This window comes from Dryobates pubescens, chromosome 32 (genome assembly GCF_014839835.1).
Source record: "Dryobates pubescens isolate bDryPub1 chromosome 32, bDryPub1.pri, whole genome shotgun sequence".
NCBI classification, from domain to species: domain Eukaryota; kingdom Metazoa; phylum Chordata; class Aves; order Piciformes; family Picidae; genus Dryobates; species Dryobates pubescens.
In genome coordinates, this window is record NC_071643.1 from 3193028 (window position 1) to 3217035 (window position 24008).

The 24008-nt window shown below is 57.1% G+C and overlaps 1 protein-coding gene across 1 annotated transcript in view; it reads right to left on the bottom strand.

Moving 5' to 3' along the window:
* PPM1L (protein phosphatase, Mg2+/Mn2+ dependent 1L) overlaps positions 1-24008 on the bottom strand; it is a 129378-nt gene that overhangs the window by 16244 nt on the left and 89126 nt on the right. Inside the window, exon 2 of the mRNA XM_009902087.2 lies at positions 3569-3743. Coding sequence (XP_009900389.1) covers positions 3569-3743 — 175 coding nt within the window. The remainder of the gene's footprint in view (positions 1-3568; positions 3744-24008) is intronic.

A 24008-nucleotide genomic window follows, 5' to 3' on the forward strand; every position in this document is an offset into this window, starting at 1 on the left:
CCTTTTTACTTCCAGCCAGTTGGGAGGGTGTGCAAGTGCTGGGATCACCCTGAAGCAGCTACTGATGGAGCTCCTCACCCCCCAGGCTTGTTTCACTGCGTGACAGAAATACCCCTCAGGGTGCTTGGAGCAGGTGGGATGGTGATTTTCTCTCTCCAGTGAGGCACTTCCCAGTGAAGGCTAATGCTTGCTTTTCCTTCTGCCAGCAGGCACTCATCTCCTCCACTGCATCTCCCTCCTCCCTGACAAACTCCTGCCGATCCAAACGCCTGGAGAGATGAAGTGACCCAGCCAGGGAAAGAGATTTGCATCACCCATTGCACTGCTCAGCTCTGCTGCTCAGCTCTGCTGCTCAGCTCTGCTGCTCAGCAGAAGCCACAGAGAAGCAACAACTTGGGTTTTGCCTGCAGCATTCCCAAACATGCCACTTGTGACTGCACACATCTGCCCTGCCCTCATGCTGCCCTTTGAGCCTCCCAGCGCCTTAAGCAGGCGACTGTGGTCTGCAGACAGCTCTGAAGGGGCTGGGGAGTGATTGAGCTCAAAGCAGCTGAAGAGAAGCAGCCTTCACTGACTGGGGGCAAGGTCAGCACCAGCCAGCAGTGTGCTCTTGTGGTCAAGGAGGTCGATGGACTCCTGAGGTGCAGGCAGAAGAGTGTGGCCAGCAGGGCAAGGGAGGTTCTCCTGCCCCTCTGCTCTGCCCTGGTGTGGCCACAGCTGCAGTAGTGAGCTCAGTTCTGTGCTCCCCAGGTCCAGAGAGACAGGGAGCTGCTGGAGACAGTCCAGGGGAGGCTGCAAAGCTGCTGGGGGGCCTGGAGCAGCTCTGTGAGGAGCAAAGGCTGAGAGCCCTGGGGCTGAGAGCCTGCAGAAGAGCAGCCCCAGAGGGCAGCTGAGCAATGCTCAGCAAGAGACAAAGGAGCTGTGGGGGGCAAGAGGCTGGGGCCAGGCTCCGCTCAGTGGTGCCCAGGGACAGGCCAAGTGGCAGTGGGCACAAAGTGGAGCCCAGGAGGTTCCATGTGAAGAGGAGGAGAAAGTTGTTTGGTGTGAGGGTGCTGGAGGCCTGGAGCAGGCTGCCCAGAGAGGTTGTGGAGTCTCCTGGTGTGGAGAGCTTCCAACCCCCCCTGGGCACTGTGCTGCTGGGCAAGCTGCTGGGGGTGCCCTGCTGGAGCAGGGGGCTGGACTGGGTGATCCCCAGGGGTCCCTTCCAGCCCTCACCATGCTGGGGTGCTGTGGTGGACACATGTTTATAGTTGATACCACACAGAGCACTGTACCTCCCTGTCATTACCTCAGCTCACAGCCCATTGAGCACCCTGCTCACACACTCTGCAAATAGCATCTTAAGATGCTTGAGCACCTTGGAGATCAAAGTAAGGTAAGAGAATCGTTCTGCCTGTGAGTGGGAGTCTGAGTGGGAGTCTGAACAAAGTTGGTAAGGAGTTTGAGTATCTGAAGTGCTTCAGGGCACTGCAGCTTGAGTACAAAGCAACAGGGCAGAATAACAGCAGCATGGTGGTGCTGGCTGCTCCAGAGAAGCTCAGGTGTCAATGTGTCCCAGAACCACAGAAACCTTCAGCTTGGAACAGAGCCTCAGCATCACCAAGTCCAACCCAGAGCCCTACTCTGCAAGGCTCACCCCTAAACCAGAGCCCCAAGCACCACAGCCAAACCACCTTCAAACACAGCCAGGCTTGGGGACTCCACCACCTCCCTGGGCAGCACATTCCAACCCCTGACCACTCTGGATGGGAACAGATTCTTCCTACTGTCCACTCTGAACCTCCCCAGGGGCAGCTTGAGGCCATTGCCTCTTGTTCTGTCACTAATGACCTGTGAGCAGAGACCAGCAGCAGCCTCTCCACAACCTCCTTTCAGGGAGCTGTGGACAGCCAGGAGGTCTCCCCTCAGCCTCCTCTCTTTCACACTAACCATCCCCAGCTCCTTCAGCTGTTCTCCATCAGATTTCTTCTCCAGGCCCTTCCCAGCTTCCTTGCCCTGCTCTGCCCTGGCTCCAGCACCTCCACATCTCTCTGCTATTGAGGTGCCCAACACTGGAGCCAGCACTGGAGGTGTGGCCTCCCCAGAGCTGAGTGCCAGGGGACAATCTGCTCCCTGCTGCTGCTGGACACAGCATTGCTGACCCCAGCCAGGAGGCCTTTGGCTTTCTTGGCCCCCTGGGCACACTGCTGGCTCCTGTTCAGCTGCTTGTCCATCAGCACCCCCAGGTCCCTTTCTGCCAGCAGCTTTCCAGCCACACTGCCCCCAGCAGTGCCACCTAATCTGACTGCAGAGTGATCCACTCCAGCTGGTGCCTGATAAACAGCATCCAAACAGGGTGAAAAGCCCAGGTGTGAGTCTGAGGCTTCTGCCTGAAAGAGCTGAAAGGAAAACTCTTGAGCTGAGCTCAGCAATGGTCCCCAAGGGATTTGAGCAGCCAAGTCTAGTTGAGAGGTGTCTGTGCCTGTGGCAGGGAGGTTGGAGTAGATGATCCACACTGCTCTGGTGAGTCTGGGCTGGTGGAGGCTGAGGGAGGGGATTCTGCCCCTCTGCTCCACTCTGCTGAGACCACAGCTGCAGCTCTGGGGCCAGTTCTGGAGCCTCTGTGCCAGGAAGGATCTGGAGGGGCTGGAAGGTGTCCAGAGCAGGGCCACGAGGAGGAGCAGAGGGCTGGAGCTGCTCTGCTCTGGAGACAGCCTGAGAGAGTTGGGGCTGTGCAGGCTGGAGAGGAGAAGGCTCCCAGGAGACCTTCTGGTGGCCTTCCAGGATCTGCAGGGGGCTCCAAGAAAGCTGGGGAGGGACTTTTGAGGGTGTCAGGGAGGGACAGGACTGGGGGGGATGGAGCAAAACTAGAAGTGGGGAGGTTCAGGTTGGATGTGAGGAAGAAGTTGTTGCCCATGAGGGTGGTGAGAGCCTGGCACAGGTTGCCCAGGGAGGTGGTGGAAGCCTCCTGCCTGGAGGTGTTTGCAGCCAGGCTGGAGGTGGCTGTGAGCAACTTGCTGTGGTGTGAGGTGTCCCTGCCCATGGCAGGGGGGTTGGAACTGGCTGAGCCTTGAGGTCCCTTCCAGCCCTGACAATTCTATGATTCTAATTCTCTGAGGTGTCCTCTAGCCTGAGCCACTCTGATTCTGTGGTTCTAAGCCCTAATGCTGAGGAGCAGGGCCGGGAGGGAGCAGGGCCGGGAGGGAGCGGGGCCGGGAAGGAGCGGGGCCGGGAGCGAGCGGGGCCGGGAGGGAGCCGGGCCGGGAGGGAGCCGGGCCGGGAGGGAGCCGGGCCGGGAGGGAGCCGGGCCGGGAGGGAGCAGGGCCGGGAGGGAGCAGGGCCGGGAGGGAGCGGGGCCGGGAGGGAGCGGGGCCGGGAGGGAGCGGGGCCGGGAGGGAGCGGGGCCGGGAGGGAGCAGGGCCGGGAGGGAGCGGGGCCGGGAGGGAGCGAGGCCGGGAGGGAGCGGGGCCGGGAGGGAGCGGGGCCGGGAGGGAGCGAGGCCGGGAGGGAGCGGGGCCGGGAGGGAGCAGGGCCGGGAAGGAGCAGCTCAGTTTCATCCCCAGGCAGGCTGGGGGCAGCACTGCCTTACCTGCCTCGTCGTAGGACACCGTCAGCTTTTCCAGCATCTCCCGGTCGATGGAGAGGATCTGCTGCTCCAGGATGGTCTGGTAGGACAGCACACTGTTCTCCTTGTCCTTCTCATAGTCCTGCAGGTGCTGCTTCAGCACTTCGGGCAGCCGGGACTTCACGTACTCTGCCGCCGACTGTGGGAGACAGCAAAGGTCTGGTCAATCCCCTGCCCTTCCCGGAGCTCCAGGCACACCCACAGGGACTGGACTCGGTTTGAACTTAAAGCCCTCCCCAGTCTACCTCCTCCTGCAGCCCAGCAGGCAGCTGGGTGCTGGCTGCAGCCAGAGCAGTGTGGGCAGCAGGGCAGCAGAGGAGATTCTGCCCCTGGGCTCTGCTCTGCTCAGCCCTCACCTCCAATCCTGCCTCCAGCTCTGGGGTGCCCAGCAGTGGTGTCCACAGGTGCATTCCACACACACAGACCCCTCTGCATTTGCTTCTCTGCTGGCACAAGGCACTAAGGGAGCAGGAATTAACACAAGGTGGCATGGTTGCACCGATGGTACAGAGCCTCCTGCTCCATAGTAGTAACCACCGAGGGTATCTGCCTCAGGAAGGGGGACAGGCACCCAGGAGCCATCCAGCTCTGGTGTCCCCACCACAACAAGGACACAGAGCTGCTGGAGAGAGGCCAGAGGAGGCCACAAAGATGCTCCAAGGGCTGGAGCAGCTCTGCTGGGAGCACAGGCTGAGGGAGCTGGGGCTGTGCAGCCTGCAGAGGAGAAGGCTCCAGGGGCACCTCAGAGCTGCCTGCCAGGACCTGAAGGCATCCTGCAGGAAGGCTGCAGAGAGACTTTTGCTGAGGGGGGCTGGAGCCAGGCCAAGGGGGAATGGTTGGAAGCTGAGGCAGAGCAGGGTCAGAGTGGAGCTGAGGCAGAAGTTGTTGCTTGGGAGGGTGGTGAGAGTGTGGCCCAGGCTGGCCAGGGAGGCTGTGGCTGCCTCCTTGCTGGGGGTGTTGAAGGCCAGGCTGGCTGAGGCCTTGAGCAGCTGAGTGGAGCTGAGAGGTGTCCCTGGGCATGGTGGGGAGCTTGGAGCAGAGGAGCTCTGAGGTCTCCCCTAGCCTGAGCTGCTCTGATTCTATGATTCAGTCCAATTTTTAACCCTGCACTGCCAAGTCCACCACTGGAGCTCATCCCTACCACCACATCTACTGATGCTCAAGTCTCTCTGAGGCTTACACCAAGTCCAAGTGCACCTCCCAGGTGGTTGAGGTTTTCTTCCCCTCCTGGGTGAGCAGCAGAACAAAGCACTCCTGCTCGGTCCACTGCCTTTCAGAACACGTCTGGATGTCATTAAAGATTTAAACCCCCAAGCCAGGATGAAACTGATACAAAGTCCTGTTGCAGGAGGAGAGGTGATCAGGCACAGCACTGTAATTACATCCCCAGCTGCACTGCAGAGCTGAGGCAGAGCCTGCTCCATTCTGCTCTGCACAGAACTCATTTCATCTTGGTTTTAAAGAGTCACTTCCACCTCCTGCAATATTGCACAAGAAAACTGTGAGCTGTGAGGGCATCTGTGCATTAAAGCAACCAGGAGGCTGAGTGCAGGGCTCTGGGTGAAAGGATGAAAAGAAGGCTCCAGGCAGACCTTAGAGCAGCCTTCCAGTACCTGGAGGGGACTACAGGAGAGCTGGGGAGGGACTTGTGACAAGGGCTGGGAGTGACAGGATGAGGGACAGTGGCTTTGAGCTGGAAGAGGGCAGACTGAGACTGGAGATGGGGATGAAATGTTTGAGAGAGAGGGTGGGGAGACACTGGCAGAGGTTGCCCAGGGAAGCTGTGGATGTCCCCTCCCTGGCAGTGTTCAAGGCCAGGCTGGATGAGGCCTTGAGCAAGCTGGGCTGGTGGGAGGTGTCCCTGCCCAGGGCAGGGGACTGGAGCTGGATGATCCTTAAGGCCCTTTCCAACCCAACCCATTCTGTGAAATGTCCTCAGGTTGCACCAGGTTTAGGTTGGACATGAGGAACAATTTCTTCTCCAAAAGGGTTGTCCAGGCCTGGCCCAGGCTGCCCAGGGCAGTGCTGCAGCTCCCATCCCTGGAGGGGTTTCAAAGCCCTGGGGATGTGGTGCTGAGGGCCATGGTTTGGTGGGGGGGCTGGCAGGGCTGGGCTAAGGGTTGGGCTTAAAGTTGTCTCCCAGCCAAAAGGATTCTGTGAGAGCAGCCCTGGTGACCTGTGCACTGGTGGCACTTGAAACACCCCAGCAGGTCTCATTAAGTTGTGCCATGGACTGGTAGACACCAAGTGGTGATGCCCTGGGCCCCTGCTTGCTGCTGGCCTGACGCTGGGCTGGGGGAGGAGGAGCAGCAGAGCATCAGGGCTGGCTCCTTAATTACAGAGCCTGCACACACAGCTCCATGGGCAGGTGTGCAGGCATGCACCAAGTGCCCTGAGTGACCAAATGTGCTAATTAAGACATCAAGTGTTAAGCAGCTCCAGGGCCCTGTGGAAAGGGAGCAGAGCAGACAGGAGCTAGGGGGAGAGCAGCACAGGGCACAGCAAGCAACTGAAGGATCTAATTAGGGGGAATGGACATTATTGATAACCACTGATCTCCAGCTTCAGACATGGGAGATGGAGAGCTGATTGCCTCAGACCTGCACTCCCTGACCCCTGTGATTTACAAGGAGAGGAAGGGAAACCACAAGTTCATGCTCTGAATCTTCTTGAGGCCATTCACTGTCTGCCCAGCTGCTGCAAGGAGCAGGCAGGAGGCACTGCTGAGTGTGGCACTGCTGGTGGGACACCAACCACCCAGACCCCTCTGTCACTGGAAGGGATGGAAGGGACCTCAAGGCTCAGCCAGTTCCAAGCCCCCTGCCATGGCCAGGGACACCTCACACCACAGCAGGTTGCTCACAGCCACAGCCAGCCTGGCTGCAAACACCTCCAGGCAGGAGGCTTCCACCACCTCCCTGGGCAACCTGTGCCAGGCTCTCACCACCCTCATGGGCAACAACTTCTTCCTAACATCCAACCTGAACCTCTCCACTTCTAGTTTTGCTCCATCCCCCCCCAGTCCTATCCCTCCCTGACACCCTCCAAAGTCCCTCCCCAGCTTTCTTGGAGCCCCCTGCAGATCCTGGAAGGCCACCAGAAGGTCTCCTGGGAGCCTTCTCCTCTGCAGCCTGCACAACCCCAACTCTCTCAGGCTGTCTCCATGGCAGAGCAGCTCCAGCCCTCTGCTCCTCCTCGTGGCCCTTCTCTGGACACCTTCCAGCCCCTCCAGAGCCTTCCTGGCACAGAGGCTCCAGAGCTGGCCCCAGAGCTGCAGCTGTGGTCTCAGCAGAGTGGAGCAGAGGGGCAGAATCCCCTCCCTGGCCCTGCTGGCCACACTTCTCTTGCTGCAGCCCAGGCTCTGCTTGGCTCTCTGGGCTGCAGGTGCTCCCTGCTGGCTCCTCTTGAGCTTCTCAACATCTTGCTGCCTCTGCTTTTCAGAGTCCCAGCACGGTGAGGGTTGGAAGGGACCTCTGGAGCTCACCCAGTCCAAGCCCCTGCTCCAGCAGGACACCCACAGCAGCTTGCCCAGCAGCACAATGCCCAGGGGGGGTTGGAAGCTCTCCAGAGGAGATTCCACAACCTCCATGGGCAGGCTGCTCCAAAGCCTGAGAACCTTTTCTGTGAATCAGTTCTTCATAATACCCAACCTGAGCCTGCCCTGGCACAACTGAAGGCTGTTTGCTCTTATCCTGTCCCTTGTGAGAAGAGACCAAGCCTCACCTCACTGCAAGAGAGTTGTAGAGGGTGATGAGGTCTCCCCTCAGCCTCCTCTTCTGAAGACTAAGCACCCCCAGCTCCCTCAGCCATTTCTCATAGGACTGTGTGCTCCAGAGCCTTCACCATCTTAGTTGCTCTTGTTTGGAGGTGCTTCACCTCCTCCATGTCCCCCTGGGAGCGAGGGGCCCAGTGTCTGTAAGCTTCATGGAAGTCAAACACTGGGAGTGAAAACTATCCCAGTGCAGAATGACCCTGGGAAGGAACCTGCCTAAGTCAGAAGCTGCTCAGTGATCTGAGGAGGACAGATTGAGACTGGGTATTGGGAGGAAACTCTTTGCAGTGAGGCTGGGGAGACTCTGGCACAGGCTGCCCAGGGAGGCTGTGGCTGCCTCCTCCCTGGAGGGGTTCAGGGCCAGGCTGGATGAGGCCCTGAGCAAGCTGTGCTGGTGGGAGGTGTCCCTGCCCATGGCAGGAGGGTTGGAACCGGTTCCAACCCAACCCATTTTAGGAACCTCAAGCTCCAGAAGGACACCTCTGCACAGGGGGAACACTCTGTGACTACCAAAGAACAGCAAACAAATGGAGACTGAAGGGAACAAAAACCTACTTGGGAGGCAGCAAAGGCAGCAAGAAAAGCTTCTACAAGTCCATGTGTCAGGAGCAAAAGCCCAGCCCAAGCACTGCTGTGCTGCTCAGCAGAGTAGAAAAGCTCCTGACAGATGATGCCAGGGAAGCTGGAGTGTTTCTTGTACTGTTCTTTGGTTTGGTTGCCCCAGACCTCGCCACCTGTACCTTGCAGCTCACACAAGAGGCAAATCACCACAGGCAGAGCAAGGCAAGAGCATGTTGGAAAGGGCTGATGAAGATGAGGGATTTTCCAGCTGGCTGGGCCAGATGAAATTCCCTCAGCTGTACCAAGCTAATGGGCTGAAGCAACCTCTGCAAGGACCTCTGTCACTGCAAACCCAGGGAGGCTGGGCTGGTGCTGCTGGCAGAGGGCAAGAGGCAGGGGCACCTCTGGCACAGCAGAGGGGGAGAGGAGCAGAGCTGCAGCCTCAGCAGTTAGCTCTGGTGCCTCAGGAATGGCATTAAAGAGCACATGAAAGCACTGAGAGCAAAGTGGCTCTCTGGGGGGTAAGCAGACCCCACCTCCTTCAGGGCCTACCCTACAGCTCCCTGAGCCAGGAGGGGACAGCCTCTGCTCCTTGGTGGCAAGGGGCAGGAGCAGAGGAGATGGTTGCAGGCTGCAGCAGGGCAGGTTCAGGCTGGGTGCTAGGAAATATTTCTTGCCAGAGAGGGCTCTCAGCCATTGGAATGGTCTGCCCAGGGCAGTGCTGCACAAGGTAGGCACCAGAACAAAACCACAAAGTGCTTGGCACAAGGCAGGCAAAGGTTAGGGCTATTGCTTGCTTTTTGAAGGGGTGGTAGGACAAGGGGGATGGAGCAGAACTAGAAGTGGGGAGATTCAGCTTGGATGTGAGGGAGAAGTTGTTGCCCATGAGGGTGGTGAGAGCCTGGCACAGGTTGCCCAGGGAGGTGGTGGAAGCCTCCTGCCTGGAGGTGTTTGCAGCCAGGCTGGAGGTGGCTGTGAGCAACCTGCTGTGGTGTGAGGTGTCCCTGCCCATGGCAGGGGGCTTGGAGCTGGCTGAGCCTTGAGCTCCCTTCCAGCCCTGACAATCTGTGATTCTATGATCCTATTGACCCTGCAGTGCAGGAAGGACTGCTGCTGAGTGGAGCAGATACACAAAGTGTGATCCCAGGCCCACAGGAGCCACTTCCACTGATTCCAGAGGAGCCTGGGCCCAGCAGCCCTGCCTCACCCTTGGTGTTCAGGATCAGATGCCTCTGCTGCAGCAGCATGAACCATGAATAACTCTGAAGTCAGTGGGATTGTGCTGAGGCAAAGCTCTTGGACTAAGGACATGCAGCTATGAATAGCTACTCAAAAGGAAAACACAGGAGAGCAAAACATAATCTGCTCCCCAGAGGATAAGACAAGGTCTGCAAATGGCACCAGGACAAATGTCCTGCCCTCTGCAGCAGGAGCTACTTAAAGGAGAAACACCAACAGAAACCTGGCAGGGGAATGTTCCTGTACTGCAAACTTCAGGGACAGTTACAGGGGCTGGGCCTGGCACCAGAGGAGTGCCAGAGGCTCTGCAGGAAGCCCTCTGCCTTCCCTAAGGGAAGAGAAAGGGAAGCAGGGAGAGAGGCTGATGGGCTGGGGAAGAAACTAACCCAGCTGGGATGGGAAGAAGAACAATGCCATGGGATAGAGACACAGAGACACAAAGCAAGATGGAAGCCAAGCCCTGAGGGCAAGGATGGCACCACTGGCACCACTGATGCTGGGGGCAGGCCCTGGGCAAGTCCCAGCCTGGGCTCAGCAGCAGATGGGAAGCGGATTGAGGAGCTGGATGCTGGAGCTGGATTGAGGAAGACAGGGATGGGGCTGGAAGGCAGAAGGGAGAGAGTCCTGCTGGGACAGCAGCCAGGGAAGGAGAGGCTTGAGCCTGGGCATCCCTCAGCTTGCTGCTGAAGATGCCATCCAGGGGCTGCAATGCCTTGGGGGGCACTTGAGGCTCCCCTGAGCTGTCTGCTCCTGCCCACAGCTGCCCCCTCTGCCTTCCTGCCCCCCAAGGTGGGGCAGAGCTGTGGCAGTGCCCTTGGTGTGCAGAGCAGCAAGGCTGAGGCAGAGGCTTTGTGCCCCCCAGGCCTTGGCAGGAGCTGTGCCCCTCAGCTTCTCCCTGCTAGCAGCAGCCCCTGGCTGTGCCAAGCTGCCCTGAGCTTCAGCCAGTGCCTGAGTGAGCAGGGCCTGAGCTGGGCACTGCCAGCCTGAGCAGAGCTGCTGCTGGGCCAGCTCAGAGCAAGAGAAGCCCAAATCTTCTCTGGATTTACTTCCCCAGCATCTCCATTGTAGTCAGTCATTCACTGGTGATGATGATGGTGCTGCTGGACCCGAGGGAAGCCAACCTCACAGCACCTCTAACCAGCCCATTAGCAGAAGCATGATACCTGAACCCAGAAGCTCTCCCCTAGGACTTTCAACACCAAGCACCACTCTGGCTGTGCAATCCAGGCCCAATTTATTTCTGCAGAAGGAGAAATATTAGCCTGACAAACATCTTTAGTTAATCAGAAGCTCTATAATCAGGAGGAAATTAACCTGATTCCAAGGAGCTGCAGAAAGTTCACATCAGTATTCAGAGTGGAGTGTGACAGATCTACCCAATCCATAATTACAGCAATCCACAGCTGCTTCAGCTGCACCAAGTCATGAATGGCCCTCTGAGAGCTGGTGGCCATGAAATGGAAAGGAGAGGCCATCTGCTGGGGAGCACTCCTCTGACTCCATGCTTTGGGAAGGGAGAGCTTGATAGAATAGAATAGAATAGAATAGAATAGAATAGAATAGAATAGAATAGAATAGAATAGAATAGAATAGAATAGAATAAACCAGGTTGGAAGAGACCTTCAAGATCATGGTGTCCAACCTATCATCCATCACCACCTAATCAACTAACCCATGGCACCAAGCACCCTGTCAAGCCTTGCCCTGAACACCCCCAGCGACAGCGACCCCACCACCTCCTCAGGCAGCCCATTCCAGTGGGCAATCACTCTCTCTGTGTAAAACTTCCTCCTAAACTCCAGCCTAAACCTCCCCTGGCACAGCCTGAGACTGTGTCCTCTTGTTCTGGTACTGGTTGCCTGGGAGAAGAGACCAACCCCCACCTGGCTACAACCTCCCTTCAGGGAGCTGGAGAGAGCAAGAAGGTCTCCCCTGAGCCTCCTCCTCTCCAGGCTAAGCAACCCCAGCTCCCTCAGCCTCTCCTCACAGGGCTGTGCTCCAGACCCCTCCCCAGCTTTGTTGCCCTTCTCTGGACACCTTCCAGCAGCTCAACCTCCTTCCTAAACTGAGGGGCCCAGAACTGGACACAGGACTCAAGGTGTGGCCTAACCAGTGCAGTGTCCAGGGGCACAATGACCTCCCTGCTCCTGCTGTTCCTGATGCAGGCCAGGATGCCATTGTCCCTCCTGGCTGCCTGGGCACACTGCAGGCTCATGTTCAGCCTACCATCGACCAGCACCCCCAGGTCCCTCTCTGCCTGGCTGCTCTCAGCCACTCTGACCCCAGCCTGTAGCTCTGCCTGGGGTGGTTGTGGCCAAAGTGCAGCCCCTGGCACTTGGACTTGTTGAATGCCATCCTGTTGGCCTCTGCCCATCTGCCCAGCCTGTTCAGGTCCCTCTGCAGAGCTCTCCAACCCTCTAACAGATCAACTCCTGCCCCCAGCTTGCTGTCATCTGCAAATTCACTGCTGATGGACTCAATGCCCTCCTGCAGATCATCAATGAAGATGTTAAAGAGCATGGGGCCCAGCACTGATCCTTGATCTCCTTTGACACACTCTGTGTGTGGAGCTCTGTCTGTGAGGGATCCAAATCACAGAATCACAGCAGGAGAGGAGCTGGAAGGGACCCCTGGAGATCATCCAGACCAACCCCCCCACACCACCACAGTGGGGGTCACCCACAGCAGCTTGCCCAGGATCACAATGCTCAGGTCTGGAATCTTTCCAAAGGAGATTTCACCACCTCCACAAAGGGCTTGGAGCAAAAGGCCCAGGGCCAATGGTTTGAAACTGGAGCAGAGCAGAGTTGGGTTGGACATCAGGAGGAAGTTCTGCACAGGGAGAGTAGCCACACACTGGAACAGGCTGCCCAGGGAGGTGGTTGAGGCCTCATCCCACAGACATTCAAGATCAGACTTGCTGTGGCCCTGTGCAGCCTGATCTAGTTGGAGGTATCCCTGCTGCCTGCAGGGGTTTGGACAAGATGCCCTTGGGGGCTCCCTTCCAACCCAGTGCCATCTTTGAATCACCCAGTCCAAGCCCCTGCTCCAGCAGGGCACCCCCAGCAGCTTGCCCAGCAGCACAATGCCCAGGGGGGGTTGGAAGCTCTCCACACCAGGAGACTCCACAACCTCTCTGGGCAGCCTGCTCCAGGCCTCCAGCAGCCTCACACCAAACAACTTTCTCCTCCTCTTCAGGTAACCCCAACTAACCCCAGCAGCAAACAGAAAGGGGTGAAAATACAAAGCCATGATGATTTATGGCTTGAAATTATGCACTCAGGTTCCTTCCCTCTGACAGCAGCTGTCACTCACTGCTCTGACAGAGGCATTTAAATGTCCTGGAATGAGAAGCAAGTAAATCAACAGGATCTGGGATGGAAAAATTGCATCTTCTCTTCTCCCTCCCACCTTCACCCCCCAATATTAGTCACAGAGGAAGGTGTGGCATTGTGCTGAGCCCCCAGGGGCACCACAGGGCCCTCCTTGATCCAGGGCATGGCTCAGAAGAGATGAGAATCACAGCATGGCTGAGGCTGGAAGGGAGCTCAGGGATCACCTGCTCCAAGCTCCCCACCATGCCCAGGGACACCTCTCAGCTCCACTCAGCTGCTCAAGGCCTCAGCCAGCCTGGCCTTCAACACCCCCAGCAAGGAGGCAGCCACAGCCTCCCTGGCCAGCCTGGGCCACACTCTCACCACCCTCCCAAGCAACAACTTCTGCCTCAGCTCCACTCTGACCCTGCTCTGCCTCAGCTTCCAACCATTCCCCCTTGGCCTGGCTCCAGCCCCCCTCAGCAAAAGTCTCTCTGCAGCCTTCCTGCAGGATGCCTTCAGGTCCTGGCAGGCAGCTCTGAGGTGCCCCTGGAGCCTTCTCCTCTGCAGGCTGCACAGCCCCAGCTCCCTCAGCCTGTGCAGAGCTGCTCCAGCCCTTGGAGCATCTCTGTGGCCTCCTCTGGCCTCTCTCCAGCAGCTCTGTGTCCTGCTGCTGGGGACACCAGAGCTGGAGGCAGCATCTTCCAGTGCTGGAGTGCTTAGTGGGGTGCAAGGGCAAATCACATTTCCCATGGCTCATTGTAAGGGATTGGAGCTCCCACAACCATGCTCCCCAGCAGGCCATTCTTCCACACACGAGGGAGGGAACAAAGCACTGGGATGGATCTGTCAGGGGTCCTGCTGCAGCTGGCAGGGCTGCCGGCAGAGCCCTGCAATCTGGGGTGCCTGATTACAAGATTAATGATCTCCAGGCAAGGGGGAGCCTTATGACTGTCTTGTCTGGCATCTTGAACCAGGAGCACAGCACCTCTCTGTCTCACCGTTTGAATGAGGAAGGCCTTTCAGTAAAGAGCTGGGGTCCCTCTGAGCCCCAGAGCCTCCTCCCTCGCCCCTGCAAGTCCATTATCCTCCCTGCCAGGGGAGAAATCCGGGTGCCACGGAAAATGTTCACTGTCATTTCCAGCCTGATCTGCTCTTATCAGAGCCATTCAGCCACTGAATCGAGTGAAGTCTGCTCACCTACATTCCCCTTTCTCATGTAAATCCATGCAAATGGCTCCAATCACCTCATTATTGTCTCATTGATGAACTCCATGGCTGGAGCTCACTGCAAAGCACAGCACGGCGGCACCCCTCCCCCTGGCACAGCACCCTGCGCCCCTCCTCACCTGCTCAACCCTCTGGGGGTCTGCTCTCAACGCCCCTCTGTTCCATCTCTGCTCCTCAGGGGTTGCCACCAGAGCAAGGCAACACAGCAGCACAGAATCCCTGCATGGTGGGCTTGGAAGAAACCTCTGGAGGTCATCCAGTCCAGCAGGGCACCCCCAGCAGCTTGCCCAGCAGCACAGTGCCCGGGGGGGGTTGGAAGCTCTCCACACCAGGAGACTCCACAACCTCTCTGGGCAGCCTGCTCCAGGCCTCCAGCAGCCTCACACCAGACAACTTTCTCCTCCTCCTCACATGGAACCTCCTGGGCTCCACTTTGTGCCCACTGCCCCTTGTGCTGTCCCTGGGCACCACTGAGCAGAGCCTGGCCCCAGCCTCTTGCCCCCCACAGCTCCTTTGTCTCTTGCTGAGCATTGCTCAGCTGCCCTCTGGGGCTGCTCTCCTGCAGGCTCTCAGCCCCAGGGCTCTCAGCCTTTGCTCCTCTCAGAGCTGCTCCAGGCCCCCCAGCAGCTCTGCAGCCTCCTGTTGTCCCCCACCCTGTAGCTGCTGATCAGCACTGAGATGCCCTCTGCTCAGCACTGGTGAGATCAGGAGTGCTGGGCTCCCCAGTACCCCAGGGACAGGGTAACTCCAGGGAAAGGCCATGAAGATGGGTGAGGGCCTGAAGGAGTGTCTGAGAGAGCTGGGACTGCTCAGCCCAGTGACCAGAAGACTCAGAGGGATCTCATCCATGTGTACAAACACAAATGATGGAGCAATGGTGCCCAGTGAATGGTAGTGGGCACAAGCTGGCAATCCTCTTGAAACCTAAAGAAGCCTTTCTCTAGGGTGAGGATGGTCAAATGCTGCAGCAGCTTGCCCAGATATGCTGTGGAATCTCCATCCTTGGACAGGCACAAAGCCCAGGTCAATGTGAGAAGGTTAGAGGAGAAAAGGAGAAGAGGGGAAGAGCAGAAGAGGAGGCTGAGGGGAGACCTCGTTGCTCTCTACAGCTCCCTGAGGAGGCTGCAGTGAGCTGGGGGTTGGGCTCTTCTCCCTAGCATCAACCAGGTGATAGAACCAGGTAGAGGAAATGGCCTCAAGCTGTACCAGGGGAGGGTTAGCTTGGAGATTAGGAAAAGTTCCTTTGCTGCAAGAGTGGTCAGGGACTGGCACAGGCTGCCCAGGGAGGTGGTGCAGTCCCCATCCCTGGGGAGGGTTCAAGAAGTGTGGCCATGGCACTCGGGGACAGGGTTTGGTGGCCATGGTGGTGCTGGGTTGGACTGGATGACCTTAGAGGCCTTTTCCAACCCAAACAACTCCCTGGGTCCACGTTCCTGAGCAACATGCTCCAGTTTCCCCACCTCCAGCAGGGGCTGGACTGGGGTGTCTCCAGAGACACCTCCAAACTCAGGCCCTTGCTGACTTTTTGGAGCTTCCCAGAGGCTTCAGTGGGATGGCTCCTGCACCTAGAATATTTACCCTGGCTGTTCAGACAACTGCATGCATGCTCCCCCCCAAAAAGGCTGCTAAATACACTGAGAGGAATGAGACTAGAAGGAGTTATTCCCCTTAAAGGGAATGAATTAGCACTTCAATTGCATATGCACAGGCACAGACCCTGGATCTTAATTGTGCTGGGAAGCCAATTACTGCTCCTGCCCTTTTTAGGAGAAGAATTAAGATTAGTGAGTGAATTAAACTGAACATTAGCCCCAGACAAAGCAATTGGTTTATAACCCTCCTGCTAGGTTATAGCAGATAGGTAGCTGGAGCTTACTGCAAAGGTGATGTGGTCCAGGAAATCCCAGGGGAGACAAAACCACCAGCACAGAGCCCAGGCAGTAATTAGGATGCCCATAGCCTCATGGCCATAAGGAAAGGACAGCTGGGGCTGTGCAGCCTGCAGAGGAGAAGGCTCCAGGGGCACCTCAGAGCTCCAGGACCTGCAGGAAGGCTGCAGAGAGACTTTTGCTGAGGGGGGCTGGAGCCAGGCCAAGGGGGAATGGTTGGAAGCTGAGGCAGAGCAGGGTCAGAGTGGAGCTGAGGCAGAAGTTGTTGCTTGGGAGGGTGGTGAGAGTGTGGCCCAGGCTGGCCAGGGAGGCTGTGGCTGCCTCCTTGCTGGGGGTGTTGAAGGCCAGGCTGGCTGAGGCCTTGAGCAGCTGAGTGGAGCTGAGAGGTGTCCCTGGGCATGGTGGGGAGCTTGGAGCAGGTGATCCCTGAGCTCCCTTCCAGCCTGAGCCATGCTGGGATTCTGTGACCACATGAAAAGTCTGTCTGAGGAAATCCCATGAATGGTCAGCTCCATGTTACAGCCAGTGCTGTGGTGAGGAGATCAGAAGGAAGAGAAACCACCTCAGTGTGAGAAGGGAAGCCTGTGGAGCTGCAGAGCCTCAGGGTTAACCTGGGCAGTTCTGCTGTGCCTTGTACTCCCAGGAGCTGGAGGGATTCACTGGCACTTGTGGCAGCCCCCTTTACTGCAGTCCCCTGCTGCCTCCTCAAAGCTGGGTCAAGCCCTACACACAAGGAGTTAAGGAGGGAAATGGAGCTGTGGAGTGTTGCAGCCACTGCTCTGAGGGCAGCTGCTGGCCTCCTGCAGAGTGCAGGATTCCTCAGCTGGCCAATTCCTTAGCTGCCCAGAGCAAAACAATCACATTCCATGGGTGCCAAGAGCAACAGCCTCACCTTGGCAGCCTGGGATGGGAACATGCTGCAGCAGTCACCTCCCTGTCGTGCTGGCACCTCTCACTGGGAGGATTTTAGCTTCTAGATGTGGTTGGGTTTCACTGGTTAAGGGATTGGTAACAGAGCATAGAAGCAGCCACTCTGGGCAAGAGGCACTGGGGGTAGGGACTGGGTTAGGAGCAGCTTGGGGGGTTTGGAGCTGCTAGGGACTGCTGCTTCTGTCAGTTAGCTGCTTCTGGTCAGGGCTTCAGTGCAGGGATGCTGCTAGGGACATGCTCAGGACTCCCTCTGTTAAGGGCTTCCAGGACTGGTGCTGCTGGAGGGACTCTGAGTCTCTGTGATGCTGGGGATGCTACACTGCAGCAGTGAAGGACTTGTGGGAGGGCTGCTGAGCTTCTCTGCTCTGCATTTCTGGAGCCTCCCTGCTATATGGCAGCAGGGCTCCTGCCTCCATTCCTCACCCAGTGGCCCCTCGACTGGGGGCAGAAACCCAACAGTGGAGTCCTCCAAACAATTTCCTGGGGGGGCTCAATGACATTGGCAGAATCACAGAATTAAGCAGGTTGGAAAAGACCTTCAAGATCACCAAGCCCAACCTCTCACCCAGCACCATCCAATCCACTCAGCCATGGCACCAAGGGCCTCAGCCAGGCTCTTCTTAAACACCTCCAGGGATGGGGACTCCACCACCTCCCTGGGCAGCACATTCTCTTGGTCTGCAGTGACAAGAGGTTGAAGCTTTACTGCAGGAACTGCCTTGCCACATGCTTAAAGCACATCTACAGAACTACTGTGGCTCAGCTGCCTTGTAATAACTTGTCAAACTCTGCCAGCTGAGCTGCTTGTCTGGCCCCTGCTGCTCTGCTGTGACTTAGCCAGTCAGGCACAGGCACACGTAGATGGCCATTAAAAACTTGTGGAGATAACAACTCTGAGAGGCACTGAGTGCTGTTTAAAAGCAGTGCTGGCTCCTGTGCTGAGGTCCTCTCCTGGCTTTATGTCTGACAGGCCACTGTAAAGAAGGGGCTGGGAGCTGATTGACAGCTGCCTAAACATGAGCCAGCAGTGTGCCCAGGGGGCCAAGAAGGCCAAGGGCATCCTGGCTTGCAGCAGGAAGAGTGTGGCCAGCAGGAGCAGGGAGGTCATTGTGCCCTGTGCTCAGCACTGCTGAGGCCACACCTGGAGTCCTGTGTCCAGTTCTGGGCTCCTCAGGTTAGGAAAGAGGTTGAGCTGCTGGAAGGTGTCCAGAGAAGGGCAACAAAGCTGGGGAGGGGTCTGGAGCACAGCCCTGGGAGGAGAGGCTGAGGGAGCTGGGGTTGCTTAGCCTGGAGAAGAGGAGGCTCAGGGGAGACCTTCTTGCTCTCTGCAACTCCCTGAAGGGAGGTTGTAGCCAGGTGGGGGTTGGTCTCTTCTCCCAGGCAGCCAGCAGCAGAACAAGAGGGCACAGTCTCAAGCTGTGCCAGGGGAGGAGAAATTTCTTCACAGAGAGAGTCGTTCACCACTGGGATGTGCTGCCCAGGGAGGTGGTGGAGTCCCCACCCCTGGAGGTGTTCAAGAGGGGCTTGGATGTGGCACTTGGTGCCATGGTCTAGCCATGAGGTCTGTGGTGCCAGGCTGGACTGGATGACCTCTGAGGTCTCTTCCAACCCTGGTGATTCTGTGAGACTGTGGTGAGGAGAGCTCCATGTTCACTGCTGCTGTGAAGCCGACCCAGAGCCGCTCCGGAACAGAGCAAACTTTGCTCCCCTGCCCTGGGTGCTGCCAGGAAAAAAGATTGTCCTGACTGTGGGATCATGTGGGCTGCTAAGCAGCTGAAATGCAGGAGTGTGGCAGGATGTGGTGGTTGAAAACGCTGCTGGACCCCTGAGGTGTAGAAACAGAGGAGTAATAATGCTTGGTTGGCATCAAGTTACCATGAAGTTGGTAAGGGAAACTGCTCTGGGCCTTACAGCTGCAGCTGGAGAATCAGATCAGGGAACCCCTGACTGGAGAGCTTCCAACCCCCCCTGGCCATTGTGCTCCTGGGCAGGATGCTGTGCATGCCCTGCTTGAGCAGGGGGTTGGACTGGGTGATGGAGTCCATCAGCAGTAAGTTTGCAGATGACAGCAAGCTGGGGGCAGTTGAGCTGTTAGAGGGCAGGAGAGCTCTGCAGAGGGACCTTCCAGGCTGGGCAGATGGGCAGAGGCCAACAGGATGGCACTGAACAAGTCCAAGTGCCAGGTGCTGCACTTTGGCCACAATAACCCCAGGCAGAGCTACAGGCTGGGGTCAGAGTGGCTGAGAGCTGCCAGGCAGGAAGTGAACTGGGGGTAGTAGTTGACAGTAGGCTGAACATGAGCCAGCAGTGTGCCCAGGGGGACAAGAAGGCCAAGGGCATCCTGGCCTGCAGCAGGAAGAGTGTGGCCAGCAGGAGCAGGGAGGTCCTTGTGCCCTGTGCTCAGCACTGCTGAGGCCACACCTGGAGTCCTGTGTCCAGTTCTGGGCTCCTCAGGTCAGGAAAGAGGTTGAGCTGCTGGAAGGTGTCCAGAGAAGGGCAACAAAGCTGGGGAGGGGTCTGGAGCACAGCCCTGTGAGGAGAGGCTGAGGGAGCTGGGGTTGCTTAGCCTGCAGAAGAGGAGGCTCAGGGGAGACCTTCTTGCTCTCTGCAACTCCCTGAAGGGAGGCTGTAGCCAGGTGGGGGTTGGTCTCTTCTGCCAGGCAGGCAGCAGCAGAACAAGAGGACACAGTCTCAAGCTGTGCCAGGGGAGGTTTAGGCTGGAGGTGAGGAAGAAATTCTTCCCAGCAAGAGAGATTGGCCACTGGGATGTGCTGCCCAGGGAGGTGGTGGAGTCCCCATCCCTGGAGGTGTTCAAGACACTTGGAGCCATGGTTTAGATGTCAGGAGGTGTTGGGTATTAGGTACTAGGTTGGACTTGAGGGTCTCTGAGGTCTTTTCTGCCCTGGTTGATGCTGTGATTGTGTGATCTCCAGAGGTCCCTTCCAACCCCTCCATGCTGGGATTCTGTGTACTGTCTCTTGCCTGTGTGGTGCACACATCTTTGCTTCCTGAGCCCAAATGCCCATGGGGAGCACTCTGCACCTGCACATGGGGACCAGTGTGCACTGGGGGTGGAAAGCAAAGAGTGAGGAGTGAGGTGTGGTGGCTTGCCCAGGCTGGTGGGATGGAAGGGGCAGCATGGCACAGGTCTGCAATGGCAACAGAGCAGAGCAAAGCCGTGCCCTTGGTGCCATCTCACCTGGTAAAGGCAGTGGACCCCCACTCTGCAGGAGATCAGGAGAAGCCTCTGGGGCTTTCCAACTGCTTTTTTATAGAACCATAGAAATGTTTTGGTTGGGAGAGACCTTCAAGACCATGCAGTCCAAGCCTGAGCCCAGCACTGCCAGGTCACCACTAAACCATGGCCCTCAGCACCACAGCTACACAGCTCTGAATCCCCTGAGGGGATGGAGGCTCCACCACTGGAGAAAGAGAAAAGGGAATGATGTGGGAAAGGGAAGGAGAAACCAGTGCCAGGCAAAGAAGGTCACCATTTAAAGGAGAGTTTCTTGGGACACAGCTTAATTAAATATGACACTGCAGAGCAATTTAGTTTCTCCAGCTCATTAGGACAAGGGTTGTTAACCACACTTATTGCCAAGGCAGAAGGTCAAGTGGATTTCAGGCTGCTTCCATCACTGGCTAGATGGAGAACAGGGTGGGGGACAGAACTGGGAAGTCAGTCAGCCAAATGTTTTGTTGCTACAGCCCTGTGGCTGGGATGAGGAGCCAGTGCCTCAGCAAACCCCTCACTGCCTGCATCAGCTGCCCCTTTAGAGTCACAGAGTGGTTTGGGTTGGAAGGGACCCTGAAGCTCTTCCAGTTGCTGCCCCTTTAGAGTCACAGAGTGGTTTGGGTTGGAAGGGACCCTGAAGCTCATCCAGTTGCTGCCCCTTTAGAGTCACAGAGTGGTTTGGGTTGGAAGGGACCCTGAAGCTCATCCAGTTGCTGCCCCTTTAGAGTCACAGAATGGTTTGGGTTGGAAGGGACCCTGAAGCTCATCCAGTTGCTGCCCCTTTAGAGTCACAGAGTGGTTTGGGTTGGAAGGCACCTTGAAGCTCACCCATTTCCATCCCCCTGACATGGGCAGGGACACCTCCCACCAGCCCAGCTTGTTCAAGGCTTCATCCAACCTGGCCTTGAACACCTCCAGGCAGGAAGCAGCCACAGCCTCCCTGGGCAACCTGTGCCAGAGTCTCCCCAGCCTCACTGGAAAGAATTTCTTCCTCACCTCCAGTCTCAGTCTCCCCTTCAGCTTCCACCCATTCCCTCTCATCCTATCAGAAGCCCTGCTCAGAAGTCCCTCCTGTCATCACCCACCACACACTAACTAAAACCCAAACTCAGAGAGCTCCTGAAATGTGAGCAAAAGCAGGGAGTAAGCAGCACTGCCCCGAGGGAGCCAGGGCCATGCCACCTCTCCTCTCACCTGGACCCCAAACACATGCTCTGAGCTTTGGGACACCCTTGAAGACCACCTTGCAGTCACCACTTCAGGAGATTTCCTATCCCTCTGTCCCACACCTAAGCTGGGGCAGCAGCATTGCACTTAGAGCTGCAGCTCTGACCTGCTTTGCTCCAAGCTGGGACAGAACCAGCAGATTGATAGAGTTCTAGAATCACTTTGGTAGGCAAACACCTTTGAGATTATTGAATGCAACCATTCTCTAGCCCTACCAAGGCTGGTGCTAAACTATGGCCCTCAGCACCACAGCTCTGCCTCCCCATCTCCAGGGATGGGGATTCAACCACCTCTCTGGGCAGCCTTTCTGAGAACCCTTTCAGGGAAGATGAGTTTCATCTCACATCCAACCTAAACCTTCCCTGGTACAGCTTGAGGCCATTCCCTTTTGTCCTTATCACTAGAGAAAAGACCCCCAGCCCCAACCTGAGGCTCCAGCCTCCTTTCAGGGAGCTGTAGAGAGCCAGAAGGTCTCTCCTCAGCCTCTTTGTCTCCAGGCTGAACACCCCAGAGCCAGAAGGTTTCTCCTCAGCCTCTTTGTCTCCAGGCTGAACACCCCAGAGCCAGAAGGTCTCTCCTCAGCCTCTTTGTCTCCAGGCTGAACACCCCAGAGCCAGAAGGTTTCTCCTCAGCCTCTTTGTCTCCAGGCTGAACACCCCAGAGCCAGAAGGTCTCTCCTCAGCCTCTTTGTCTCCAGGCTGAACACCCCAGAGCCAGAAGGTCTCTCCTCAGCCTCTTATTCTCCAGGCTGAACACCCCAGAGCCAGAAGGTCTCTCCTCAGCCTCTTATTCTCCAGGCTGAACACCCCAGAGCCAGAAGGTCTCTCCTCAGCCTCTTATTCTCCAGGCTGAACACCCCAGAGCCAGAAGGTCTCTCCTCAGCCTCTTATTCTCCAGGCTGAACACCCCAGAGCCAGAAGGTCTCTCCTCAGCCTCTTATTCTCCAGGCTGAACACCCCAGAGCCAGAAGGTCTCTCCTCAGCCTCTTATTCTCCAGGCTGAACACCCCAGAGCCAGAAGGTCTCTCCTCAGCCTCTTATTCTCCAGGCTGAACACCCCAGAGCCAGAAGGTCTCTCCTCAGCCTCTTATTCTCCAGGCTGAACACCCCAGAGCCAGAAGGTTTCCTCAGCCTCTTATTCTCCAGGCTGAACACCCCAGAGCCAGAAGGTTTCCTCAGCCTCTTATTCTCCAGGCTGAACACCCCAGAGCCAGAAGGTTTCTCCTCAGCCTCTTATTCTCCAGGCTGAACACCCCAGAGCCAGAAGGTTTCTCCTCAGCCTCTTTGTCTCCAGGCTGAACACCCCAGAGCCAGAAGGTTTCTCCTCAGCCTCTTTGTCTCCAGGCTGAACACCCCAGAGCCAGAAGGTTTCTCCTCAGCCTCTTTGTCTCCAGGCTGAACACCCCAGAGCCAGAAGGTTTCTCCTCAGCCTCTTTGTCTCCAGGCTGAACACCCCAGAGCCAGAAGGTTTCTCCTCAGCCTCTTATTCTCCAGGCTGAACACCCCAGAGCCAGAAGGTCTCTCCTCAGCCTCTTTGTCTCCAGGCTGAACACCCCAGAGCCAGAAGGTTTCCTCAGCCTCTTATTCTCCAGGCTGAACACCCCAGAGCCAGAAGGTTTCCTCAGCCTCTTATTCTCCAGGCTGAACACCCCAGAGCCAGAAGGTTTCTCCTCAGCCTCTTATTCTCCAGGCTGAACACCCCAGAGCCAGAAGGTTTCTCCTCAGCCTCTTATTCTCCAGGCTGAACACCCCAGAGCCAGAAGGTCTCTCCTCAGCCTCTTATTCTCCAGGCTGAACACCCCAGAGCCAGAAGGTTTCCTCAGCCTCTTATTCTCCAGGCTGGACACCCCAGAGCCAGAAGGTTTCTCCTCAGCCTCTTATTCTCCAGGCTGAACAACCCCAACTCCAAAAGTGCCAAGTGAGGCTGAGGAGATGTTCAAGCAGCCTCTTTCCCCCACTGCTTCACTTGGCAATTTCTTGCTGTGCTGGAGAGCAGCCCCAGCATGGATTGAATGCCCATGATATCACCCTTCAAAAAACCCACCCCAGCCTTCAAAGACACAACTGGAAGTTTTTCTGCTTCTTGCCTTAGAACCTCCTTGAAAAAGCTCCTCCTGGTCTGGAGAGATAACAGCAGAGCTTTGATTCGAAGCCTTTTGTGTTGCTCAGGGTGTTTGTGAGCCTCAAGCTTCCAGCTTCCAGGGCCAGCCTGGAGATGCCAGAAAGCAGTCCCTGGTTGAGCAGGAGTGGGGTAGGGAAGGAACTGATGCAACACAACTGAGGAGTTTGGAAGGCTCCCCCCCCCCCCAGACAAAACAAAACAAGCTTTAACTTGCAGGAGCTGCAGCAGAGATGGAAGCCAAGCTGAGCCAACATCCCTGCAGCAAAGCAGATCTGCAGTTCAGACAGAGTCAGTCCTGGTTGTGCTTTCATTTCACCAGGAGGTTGCTGCTTTGCAGCCAGTGCCCCAGAACCTGGACCCACAGGCTCACAGCTCACAGGGTGTTAGGGGTTGGAAGGGACCTCTGGGGAGCTTCCAGTCCAAGCCCCCTGCCAGAGCAGGAGCAGAGAATCCAGCACAGGTCACACAGGAACACATCCAGACAGGGCTGGGAAGGCTCCAGAGCAGGAGACTCCACAACCTCTCTGGGCAGCCTGCTCCAGGCCTCTGGGACCCTCATAGTCAAGAAGTTCCTCCTCATGTTGAGCTGGAACCTCCTGTGCTGCAGCTTACATCCATTGCTCCTTGTCCTATCCCAGGGAGCAACTGAGCAGAGCCTGTCCCTGTCCCCTCTCTCTTGACCCCCAGCCCTCAGCTATTGATAGCCATTGATCAGATCCCTCTCAGTCTTCTCTCCAGACTGAACAGCCCCAGGGCTCTCAGCCTCTCCTCACCAGGCAGTGCTATTGAGATACTGAGGGTGGAACAGACCTCTGAGCTCACCAAGCCCAGCCTACGACCTAACACCACCACACCACCCAGACCATGGCACTGAGTGCCACAGCCA